The sequence below is a fragment of the Girardinichthys multiradiatus genome, chromosome 5 (assembly GCF_021462225.1).
Source record: "Girardinichthys multiradiatus isolate DD_20200921_A chromosome 5, DD_fGirMul_XY1, whole genome shotgun sequence".
NCBI classification, from domain to species: domain Eukaryota; kingdom Metazoa; phylum Chordata; class Actinopteri; order Cyprinodontiformes; family Goodeidae; genus Girardinichthys; species Girardinichthys multiradiatus.
Window position 1 is genome coordinate 29577148 of NC_061798.1, and position 11908 is coordinate 29589055.

Genomic DNA, 11908 nt, shown 5'->3' on the forward strand with positions numbered 1-11908 from the left:
TCTCTACTTGAAGCATGCCAATGATTTGACCCTTCTGAAACAGAAGGACATCTTTTCCACAACTACGGATGTGTCTATTGATATGGTTGTTTAAAAAATGAGAAGCAACTCATTGCACCAGTTGAGGTTAAACAACTTGTTGCCAGCTGAAACATAATCGCCCATGCAGTAATTATCTAATAGGAGGCTCGTACCTATTTGCTTAGTTAAATCCAGGTGCCGACTTTTTGCCTGTTTATTATTGTGCGCTGTTTAAAGCAGGGCAATTTGTGAGACAATGATGCCATTTTGGTGTGACCCTTTGTATTACCCATAATGACTTTGTCAACTTGAAACGTAGCTTATTCAGAGTTGAGAAAGCTGGCACATAGTTGGGCTTCGGCATTGATTTTTAGGCAAACCTTGTACACATCTCATGCTATCTGGCTGCATTGTCGGTATGTTATCATTTAAACTGGGAAACATTCATATGATTTTTCCATTTAGTTTATTTTGTAGGTTTTGTGGATGTGATGAACGTGTTAGCTTGTATGCTACTAAATAGCCTTTTGAGCATTTGTGCTTCGTTCCACTGACTTTTAGAAGAGAAAGCGTTTTTGTTCTTTATTTCATGCTATGAGCATAATATAATTCATTGTGTTTGTGATTCCTTTGTAGTTTCAACTCTTTTTTTACATAATTAACCCTCTGGACTTTAGCATTTAGTCTAAACTGCTTCTTTCTACATCAGAACCAATACAATTTCAGTTCTTTGCCGTTAATCTGGAATCTGTTACAGAGCACCATTAGACTAAACTGTTATGACTTTACAATGAATGACTATAAAAGTGATAAATATGGACACAGAAAAATACTATAAATGTAAAATAGACAAGAATCTCAAATAAAAATATCAAGATAGTATTTTCTTTAAAAACTCAAATATTGTATTCAATTTAATCTTTGATTTATTTATATACCAGTTAACAAATTTCACCTGAGTGCACTTTATCAGACAAAGAGCTCCAGTTTTTATACAGAAAAATCAAATGAAATGAATACATCTGATCACATAGACCAGACTTAATTCAGTGACAAGAAAAATAATTCAAACTTAGTTGTAAGACAATGAATTCAAATTCAGGATATAATGACAATTATTTAAAAGTTATCCTTTTAACCTGTTATGCCCTAAGGGTTTTAGAGGCAATTTCCTCCTAAAATTACAAACTGAAGTGAATCAAGAATAGCTCCACAGTTATAAAATCTAAATGAAAACCTATAGTATCTGTGAGGTAAGACATAAAATTCTATTTTTCCAGTGGAACTTTTATTGCAACTGTTACTATATTTGTTTAATTTGGTATTAAACAAAGCAAATCTATTATTTGGGCCCTGCCAATTCTTTGTAATTAATAAACATTGCAAAACACCATGAAAATCCTATTGAAAACCTAGAAGCTTCAGATTGTATTCATCAAAATCATGACTATAACTGCAGAAAATTTGCACTGAATCAGTTGAATCATTTGTTCCACAAATGTTTTAGTAGGCAATGTGCCAGGTGGATCTGGCATATTGGCACAATTTAGCCAAATGGGCTAAAACTGTGCCAAATGTGTTTTCTACGTAATAAAGAAAATCTGGTCGACCAAAAATGCTGATTTCCATTGTAGGACTCCTTCAGCATATGACAAAGTCTTTGGTAATAACATTTACTCTGTGTATCATTAAAACATATCCTTTTACACAGCGTAAAATCAATATAATAAAAAGAAATCAAACTAAATTGTCCTTTTTTATTGAAAAAAAGAATAATCCATGACAAACGATGTACACCAATGTGCAATAAAGAATATTCAATAAAAAACAATGCATACAAATTCGCAGAAAATAACTATCAATGAAAAACATTCAGTACTGAGCTGAAAACAACTAAGGATACAGCACTCACAACCTTCCCTATTATTATTTATATAGACATATATAAAGTATGATGGGCTGCATCCCAGCCCACACACACACACACACACTTGTACATTCTGCTCCTTGTCCTTATTTTTATCTCTCTAAATGTTTTTTATATGTTGTGATTTTGGAAACCCAAATCAAATTCCTTGTTTGTGACACAAACTCGTCCAGCAAAGTGGATAGTGACCAATTCTGAATCAAACAAGCCTTTAGTCAGTCCAATATAAACTGCCTCTTTGAACAAAGATGGAGCCTCTTTGTTCTGGAGGAGGAGGGTCGGGGTGATTGTAAACATCAATCACTGATCCATCACCGATCCATCAAATGTGGTCCAGAACCTTTAAACCGGTCATTTTCTCTTCTGTGTCTCAACCGAACCCAATGGTGGGTCCGTCAGGTTAAAAGGTTAAGAAAGCCCAGCTAACTGCATAAAGACATTGACTTTGCAGCAGTCCTTCATACTGAGCAAGGATGTGTTGACATGAGGAAGAAACACCTATGAGCTGTAATTGACTGGGGGATTCAGACACAGAAAAAAATGATCTTGGCCCTCTTTTCACCATTGACTCGTTTCATTGAGGTTTGCCGACATCAATTTTGCACAGCTCTGGTGAGAACCTAGAATTTCAGTCAGGATTTGGTCTTTTTATAAGCCAATCCTTTTTACATTTGCTGCTTTGTTTGGGATTATTATCCTACTGATGAGCCACTTTGATCCAAGCTTCAGCTGATTAACCTTGACTCAAAGATACTCTGGTATACAGAGGAGTTCATGGTCGACCTAATGACAGCAAGGTGCCCTGATTCTGTATCTAAAACCGTAAAACTATTTACATACCATGAAAACACACCTGTGCTACAGCTCCATCTAAACAAAAGACTAAATATAGTGAATAAAACTTACCTGGCAAAGAAATTCCAGTTATACAAGTAAAGACATAAAAAATATATAAATTAACCCCCAGAGAAACATTGAAGCCATTTGAAGACTGTTGCCTCTAATGACATCGAAATGTCTCACCAAACTACAGCCGTGCAGCTTGAGCGAGTATTTATAGCTAAGCCATTTTCCCTTTAATGTGGATTCTCATATGTCTGTTTAAACTTGATTTATGTGTAAATCTTTGTCCACAAAGATTACAACAGAAAGATTTCTCTCCTGTGTGGATTATAATGTGTTTGTTTAAATAGGCTTTTAGGCTAAATCTTTGTCCACAAAGATCACAACAGAAAGATTTCTCTCCTGTGTGGATTCTTATGTGATTGTTTAAATTCAATTTATACCTAAATCTTTGTCCACAAAGATCACAACAGAAAGGTTTCTGTCCTGTGTGGATTTGAGTGTGACTGTTTAAATTTCTTTTATGCCTAAATCTTTGTCCACAAAGTTCACAACAGAAAGGTTTCTGTCCTGTGTGGATTCGAGTGTGTCTGTTTAAACTTGATTTCTGGCTAAATCTTTGTCCACAAAGATCACAACAGAAAGGTTTCTGTCCTGTGTGGATTATAATGTGACTGTTTAAATATCCTTTATGACTGAATCTTTGTCCACAAAGTTCACAACAGAAAGGTTTCTGTCCTGTGTGGATTCTAATGTGACTGTTTAAATATCCTTTATGACTGAATCTTTGTCCACAAAGATCACAACAGAAAGGTTTCTCTTCTCTGTGGTGCTCTACATCATCATCCTCTTCATCCTTAGTGTCTTCAGTTTGTGGAGAAATGGAACCATCTTCATGATGTTGTAACCGGATGGATTCTTCTCCTCCATCGTTCTCTTCTGGAAGCTCTCTGCCTTTAACTTTGTCTTGATAAATCTGTGAGAGCAGTAGGGACTGTTTATCATCCTCACTCTTTATGGGAGTAGCATTCACTGGAAACCTGATGGGATTAAACTCCTCTTTCCCATTGAGCTGCTCTCCTCCCAGACTGGTGCAGACTTCCTCCTGTTCCTCCTTTATGTGTGGGGGCTTTGGGTCATGCAGGTCATCACAAGGTCTGTGGTCTAGAGGAGCTTCTTCAACCATCAGGATCTGCTTAACATCTGCAGGAAACATTGAAACAGATTATGCATGTTGATTATTTTATTAATGCTGCTTTTGCTCAAACAAGATTTAGAAACTGAATGTTTTTTGAAGAAGCCACACTTTTACATCATCTTTAGTGTTTGAATTGCAGCTAATTGATGGAAAGTCACCTTACTGCACAGTCCTAAGGACTTCTATCCCCTTCTTTACAATAAGGAGACAGTGTTAGAAATCAAACTCTACCTTTTTTGATTGTATAAAAAAAATTACATGGTTTCACATCAAATGTCCTCGATAACTTTGACCCAAAGTTCTCAGTATTAAACAGTATCCTATGTGTCATCTGATCGTTTCTTGTGCTTAAACTAATAATTTTGTTTCTTAGAGCTTTCAGTTGGATAAAATCAGATCAATGAGGCACAAAAGCCACAGAAGATAAAGTTTAAAACTAATAGGCACTGGAATGTAAGTTGATTAAAAACCTAATACAAGTAGTGATAAAGTGTTTTAACACAGAACGTGTCATCAGTAACACATTTGGACAAGTGTAATTTAAATTACCGTGAATATGTGACAGTTTGAACTATCTGAAAAATTACAACGGTTTCTGAAAGCAGAGGAGTTGCGCTTCACAGTCAATATGTGGTTATTATGGAAATTTCAGTCGTGTTGTTGCAGGAAGCCGGTGGATTAGCTTCTTTATCAACTCCTTTCAACACACAGACGGTACAGAGAGTGGTGGGGACAAACAACACGTGAGCGGAGAAATGGAGCAGAGACTAAATCTGTTTGCTAACATGTGTTACTGTGTGGAGCTGAAGGAAAAAGAAAATTCAGACATAAAGAAGGAAAATGCTGCACTCAAAGAAAGAGTGCTTAATATGGAAAGATGCAAACGCAGCTCAAGAAATTTTACAGGATGACTATTTTGTCGTACACTCGAAAATAGGAATTCATGAAGCACAAAATATGGCAATTTTCAATCTCCTTCAGCCAAATAATTAAAAAGGAATATAGAGAAGAAGAAGAAAACAACACAAATGAAATACATTTGATCAGTAAAAATAAAATTTAACAGAGGCTAAAAAAAATAAATGGTTAACATTACGATCCACGTTTGATAATATCTATGAAAGAAAAGCCAGAGGAGCTTTGGATTTGGGCCCAAATTCTGTAATATATTAAATAATTTTATAATGACACAAATAGCTTCGTCGCGCTACCCCAATGGGTCATCTCCTAAATTTAACATCACCAGGAGTTAAATAAGGCTGTAACATCTCCCCTTTTTATTCATCATGGCAGTAGAATTTCTTGCAATCTATAAAAAAAAACTCAGATATTCCCAAACTAGAGATTTTGATGATCCTTGATGATCATAAGTCAGCTAGCAGATGATACCACTATTTTCCTAACAACCTTAAAACAACTTCCCAAAATCTTCGATCTCCTTGATACATTTACCAAAGCATCAGAGCTAACTGTAATAAATGTGAATTAATAGCCATACATGACTGTAGCCTAGCAAATGCCTATAACATCTTCATCAAATAGTCGGTGAAATATCTAGGGGTTTATAAAACCAAGGAAGAAATTAATCATGAAACATTAAATTCAGCCCTAGGGCTGCACGGTGATGCAGTTGGTAGCACTGTTGCCTTGCAGCAAAAAGGTCCTGGGTTCAATTCCCGGCCTGGGGTCTTTCTGCATGGAGTTTGCATGTTCTCCCCGTGCATGCGTGGGTTCTCACCGGGTACTCCGGCTTCCTCCCACAGTCCAAAGACATGCCTGTTAGGTCAATTGGTAACTCTAAATTTCCCTTAGGTGTATGAATGAGTGTATGCATGGTTGTATGTGTGTTGCCCTGCGATGGACTGGCGACCTGTCCAGGCTGTACCCTGCCTCTCGCCCATAGACTGCTGGAGATAGGCACCAGCTCCCCTGCGACCCACTATGGAATAAGCGGTAGAAAATGACTGATGACTGACTGACATTAAATTCACAAAAGCAAACTGTAAAATGTAAATTCAACCTTAATATGTGGCTACAGAGACCTGACAGTATTTGGAAGAATATACTTAATTAAAATTGAGTCTTTGGCCCGATGTCTTTACCCTGCATATTCTCTCTCCATATTCAATAAATATACTAAAACTATTAATCAGCTGAACTTCAATTTTATTTGAAAAAACCTGGTACACCACATAAAAAAAATTAAAATACTCCAAGTCTATGAAGATGGTGGTCTGAAAGCTGTAGATTTTGAATGTCTGACATTAAAGTGGTTAAAATCTTCCATACTAAACCAAAATACCATAAATGGGTGGTAAAGAATTTACTTATATGTGATTTTTTAGGATGAAAAACTGCCAACAAAACTTATTTCACAAACAAGTTAATCTAAAACTGCTTCATCCACACTTCCAAATGAAGGAAAATTAGTACACTTTTTTATGCTTTTAAGAAGTCTCTTTTGGACAATCGCCTCAAAGCTCTAAAATTAATAAAAATGGAAAAACGCACAATCTCTTCTGCTATATATATTCTGCTGTATTTTTTTTCTGTCCCTGTATTTTTGTTGTTTTGTATGATCTGCTTTAATTTATGCTTAAATGTGCTTATGCTTAATATTTCTAAACAAATCTCCTTCAATAAAAAACGTCTCCTTCACTGTGAATTTAGTGTCTTTGATGTTTTCCTAGAACATGATGGTAAAAAAAAAAAAAGAAGCCATTTCAGCCTGTTCACAGTTTCAATTATTTGATTCTAGTATATTTAGATGTGAACGGGATATAGTGTGTCGCAAGTTGAACTGGTTATGGTCAACGGCGGTGCTCTTGAAGCGTTTTTAATCAGGCATCGACGCAGCCACCTGTCCTTTAGAAACATCTGCGACACGCAAAGATTTCAACAAATTAATCTCGCCACCAGTTAAAATAGTCAAACCATTACACTGCGGAACCTGTTTTATATCCTGTTATTTTAGGAGAAAACGTACTTCGCTGTCCTGTAGACAAGCAGTAGAAATACAACTAAACTTTTCCATTTTCATTAAAAAGTAGAACTTTTATTCCTGACCAGAAACACAAAACACAACATTATGGTTAAGAAGCCAATCCATTAGTAACCTTAAAAATATTCCCAACTGAAAACATACAAACCTAATCTGTGCAGCACAACTCTGGGGTTGAAACCAGCATCCATGATGTCGTGACTCAGCTTATATTCTTTGTCTTTTGTCGCCGTCTTAGAAATCTCTCCCTCTGCTGCACTCTGCCACCGTTTGAGCTGCTGCCTCCACATCTCTGTTGTTAGTTTCTCTTCTAACGATCCTTTAATGGTTCCTAAACAGTTACAGCTCTTTCATCCAAACTCAGCGAAGCAACGTTACTTTATTTTTCATCAGACGGAGAACTCAGGGCGTTACAATAGAGAGTGAGGCGACTCTCCTATAGACCTCTATGGAAAGAACCTGAAGGCGGAAGTCACGTGGGTCATGCGCGGTATCTTCTTCTTCTGAGGTTTATTTGCGGTTGGAAAAAACTGAAGCTGTGCATTACCGCCTCCAACTGGTATGGAGTGTGGTTCATCATTGATTAATATCTATTTTATATAATCAAATTCTACTACACAATTGAGTTCTTTTTAAAAATCGTATAATAATTTGTAAATGTTTGCTCTATACTTTTTTTCATTGTGTCTATTCTGCTAAACGTGTCTTTAATTCTTTCAAATTTTTATCATAAATTTTCTTTATTGCTCATATTTCTCTTAGGATGCATTGTCTCTCCTCTCCCTGGGCTTCTCCTCTCTCTGGGCTGCCACCTTATGGAAATGAAACATTGATAACAAATTTTTAAAAAATGAATTAATGCCACTGAAATGAACAGTTGTTGAGATACATGGTCATAAATTTCACTAAAAACAAACTTTGTCTAGGTCTTGCTATATTAATAAATACACACATATTTATAGATACACGTGTGTATATTAGCAGTTGTTTACCTATATATGACCAGGGAATCTCCTTCCAGCTGTCACGTGGTTCCTCCCCCCCAAGAAGGAACGCCATCTCTCCGGTAGACCCCTGGTTGTGTCTAAGCAACAGTTGATACACCTAGTGGAGACAAGTCTAACCCCATCAAACCTGTATGTTTATGATTTAGAGAAAAGAGAGAGAAAGAACAACAGCCTGAAGCACAGCAGAATATCCTGTCTAACATCATGTGAATCAGTTAATGTAGACCCTAAGTGTTGATTGTCTTCATCCATCTTCTCTGCCCCCTGAGCGACATCCATCCCCAAGCGTCTTTTGGCAGGTTCAGCTACCTGAAAAGGTTAGTCTTAAAATGGAATATAGAATCATATGTTCATACCGGGCAGATTACGCCCAATTGTAGGTAATTATCAACTATTATTATTATCATTAAAGCAGGCCACATAGTGGCTTAATCAAATGGATCTTAGTCAAAAATATTTCATCATAATCAGAAACAATGTACCTGTTTAGCACAATTAGAAAACGTTTTATTTTAAAGCACCCTCCATTTATTACCTAACACGTTCTAAAAATTAACCTATAGAGAGGTGAACACATAACCAAAAATAACCTGCGAGGTCCTATTAATACTTTCATTCATGACATGTGCTTAACTAATTTCACTTAATCAATCTGTCATTAACTTATCTGATTATCTGTACAGCATTCATACCATTAAATCAAATATTCTGATTCATTTAATATCAACATTATTCATTAAGTCTCAGAAATCACTGTAAAGGATATCGGGTCAGATGGCGGCCCCCCTTTTCACTTATGGGTTATCCTCTGTCAATCCTGTGACCCTGATCACGGCGCCCTCTGTCTTACACCCTTGATTTGAGGGGCCCAACCCCTTAACCATTGGCATCTGATAGGCGGTCGGCACTCTCTGTCCCTCTGAGTCCATGGTTGTAGTCATACACCTAAGGATGAGAGCTTGAATACACGGTGCACAACAGCATGCACAAACTGCGATCACCACAACACTCAATGAAGTGAATATACTCACCAGTAGGTTTCCCCATTTTCCAAACCACGTCTTGAACATGTTTGTGGATTGCTCACCAATTCCTGAGTGCAATTTTAATTCGATGGACAGTGATTGCAATTCTTTTAGGGCCATCGTCAGAGATCTATCAGGTGCTGTAATTGTTGGGAATAAAAGAACAACAAGCCTCTCCAAAAACACCACACACCCCTCTTTTTTTTTTTTTTTTTTTTTGCAAGGATCATATCTAAAGCTATTGTAATTTGACAAGAAATAATTTCAACATCCTGTTTACACAGCCTTCAGCTGTCTCTCCTGTTTTGCCGTGGTGTCATTTAAAAGATTAGAATCGGTTCTAACAGGAAGCAGTTTGTATTCTAGCAGACATATACAATTCAAAAACACATTTTCTGAAAGGTTCCCCCTGACGAAGTAGGCCAATCGGTGTCAGGGCGTCCTGGAGGGAGAGGGTAACCAGGGCACATCTTTCCTGTCCAGTCAATAGGTAGTCACCCACAAAGCAATTATTACCCTTAAATCAGTTCTGTTCAGCAGCAAGTAAAAGTTCAAGGCCTTGTATCAAGTTAATTTACAATCTAAGTTACAAACATCATCCATAAATAAATAACTCAGAAGCACAGAGGAAGCTATAATTTCTATTCATGAAGTTATTCAAATTGATTAAATAGTTGAACACTCCTTTAACACTTCATGCAAATTATTCCACAATTTCCCACATTCACAGAAGTAAACATTTGTTTGTTGATTATTCACACAGTTTTACTTTAGAAATAATTCTCCCCTCTGTGATTTTTGATTTTGTGACCTCCTTTCAAATTTACCAGGACATACTCCTTCAAGCTTTAACCCAACAAATAGAATTTTTATTGTTTACTTGTTTATCACATTCCCTCTGTTGAAGTAACCCAGCCCACTCAAAACACATAATTGTATTTTGTTAGTTGAAAGCAAAAATATGAGTTAATCTTACCATTTGACGTTATGGTTACTGGAATAAATTAATTTAGTTTGACAAGCAGATTTTTGATGTCAGTCAGTCATTTCTTACCACTTCTTCCATAGTGGGTTGCAGGGAAGCTGGTGCCTATCTCCAGCAGTCTATGGGTGAGAGGCAGGGTACACCCTGGACAGGTTGTGTGGAAATATAAATGCCATATTATTAGTAGTGTAGAAATATAAATGCATTATTATTAGTACTTAAGACTAAGATATATTTTGGACATTGCTGTTTATAGATAGATTTTTATTAGGAGTTTTAGTTATGCTTTTGATAGTTAGAAAAACCTTAACAGTAGCCTCTAGTATTATAACACAATGAGTGTTCATTATTCAAGGTTAAAGCTTGCAGGCGTTTTCTGTCTGTATCGTGAGAAGCCGGCAGTGTATGTGGGGAGGCATGGTACTCCTCTCTGTGCTGGTCGGAACGTCTGATAAGTATTCCACCCTGAAGCTTCCTGAAGACGTGTGGGAAACAATTCTTTTTTAAATGATGAGATGTATCTCCGTTTTTTTTTTATGCTGTTGCTGGGGAGACATCCACAGATAGAATGATTGTGTATGTAACTGAAAAAGGTGCTGGACAGCAGCGTGGGGTATAAAATGTAATGTAACGCAGCCCCCAGTCAGACAAGACACAGACGTTTTCAGGTAGCAGTGTAAGTGTGATGTCTCCCTCTCTGAATTCAGATTGGTTTTAATAAACTTGTGGAAACGTACAACTGATCTCTGACTGAGGATTGTCCTTTGGGGTGCCAAATAAAAAGAGTCGATGAGAGGAGAGGAGTAATGTAAGAGTTAACGGACGCCCAGTGAAGATTTCCTACCTCGACATAAGGTACACTAAAGCAAAGTTACAGAGGTTTTAGTAAAGACATACATAGGTGTTTTTCGTTTTGGCACCATATGGCCAGTTTCGACTCAATTCGACACCATCTGCAAAAGTGGAGACGTCCTGTGTTTTAGTTGAAAAATCTAATAAATTACTTTTTCCATGTCTAAAACAGCCTGTTTTTGATTTTTTTTTTTTTTTTTTTATTACCCACATCTGTTTTTTAATAAATTTCAATAGAACAAGAAAATGCTATGTTGAATCATACTGGAGCACATTTACTGAACAGGAAGCACCAGTGTAAAAAAAAAAATCAATCTTCGCAATAAAATACGTAACAGCATTGCTAAAAATAAATTAACACCAACTTATTGACAACTAGGAATGAATGTATGTGTTCACAACACCTTTGTTTATTGGGCAGGTGGGGGTGGAGGTTGGTGTGTAGAAGCTAATTACAGATGCAAACATTTCAGTGCTATCTTCCACTGTGTGGCTTACAAATCCATTTATTAAGGGACATCACGAAGCACTAGTGTAAAAAATATATATATATATATTTAAAGGTTTTTCGCAATAAAACTAAAATTACATACCTTTCAAGCGGCAGAACTACATAATCTAGCTCATCATTGATCTTGGAATACAAAAGTTCTTCGTCTTCAGATGAGGAATCCTCTGCACAGACTTCAGTAACGCAGTCCATTGTAATTAAGTCCAAAGCTTCAGCGACGGTGTAGAACTTTGTGCGGGACGCCATTGTGTTTCAAAAACACGCGAAATGATGACCACAGCACATAAACAGCCAGAGGTAGGAAGGTCCGGTGCGTAACAGCTGTAGCAACTGCGCCTTGCGGTTCAGCGTGCTCAGTGTTTACACTAATAACCTGCATTACGCACGCCAATGGCTCGAGTTTGGATTGGCCGAATTGCACAAATGACCCCTCCTTTTCATCCTTAGAGCCAGAAGAATAAAGTTATCTCCATGTCTTTCACGTCAATCCCACCAATCAGGAGGCACAGGCCAAGACTTCCAGGGAATCCATTTTGTA

The 11908-nt window shown here is 37.0% G+C and overlaps 1 protein-coding gene across 1 annotated transcript; it reads right to left on the reverse strand.

Moving 5' to 3' along the window:
* Positions 1-1764: 1764 nt before the first annotated feature.
* Positions 1765-7518, reverse strand: LOC124867714 (gastrula zinc finger protein XlCGF8.2DB-like). The gene is made up of 2 exons (XM_047364294.1): positions 7139-7518; positions 1765-3994 (listed from the first exon to the last, which is right to left on the reverse strand). The coding sequence occupies exons 1-2, from the start codon at positions 7278-7280 to the stop codon at positions 3009-3011; spliced, it is 1128 nt and encodes a 375-aa protein (XP_047220250.1). The 5' UTR covers positions 7281-7518; the 3' UTR covers positions 1765-3008.
* Between the last annotated feature and the right edge of the window lie 4390 nt (positions 7519-11908).

Coding starts and splice junctions, on each gene's coding strand:
- LOC124867714 (XM_047364294.1), bottom strand. CDS start 7,280: ATGTGGAGGCAGCAGCTCAAACGGTGGCAGAGTGCAGCAGAGGGAGAG. Junction 3,995..7,138: donor AGTTGTGCTGCACAGATTAG/GTTTGTATGTTT, acceptor TGTTTCCTGCAG/ATGTTAAGCAGATCCTGATG.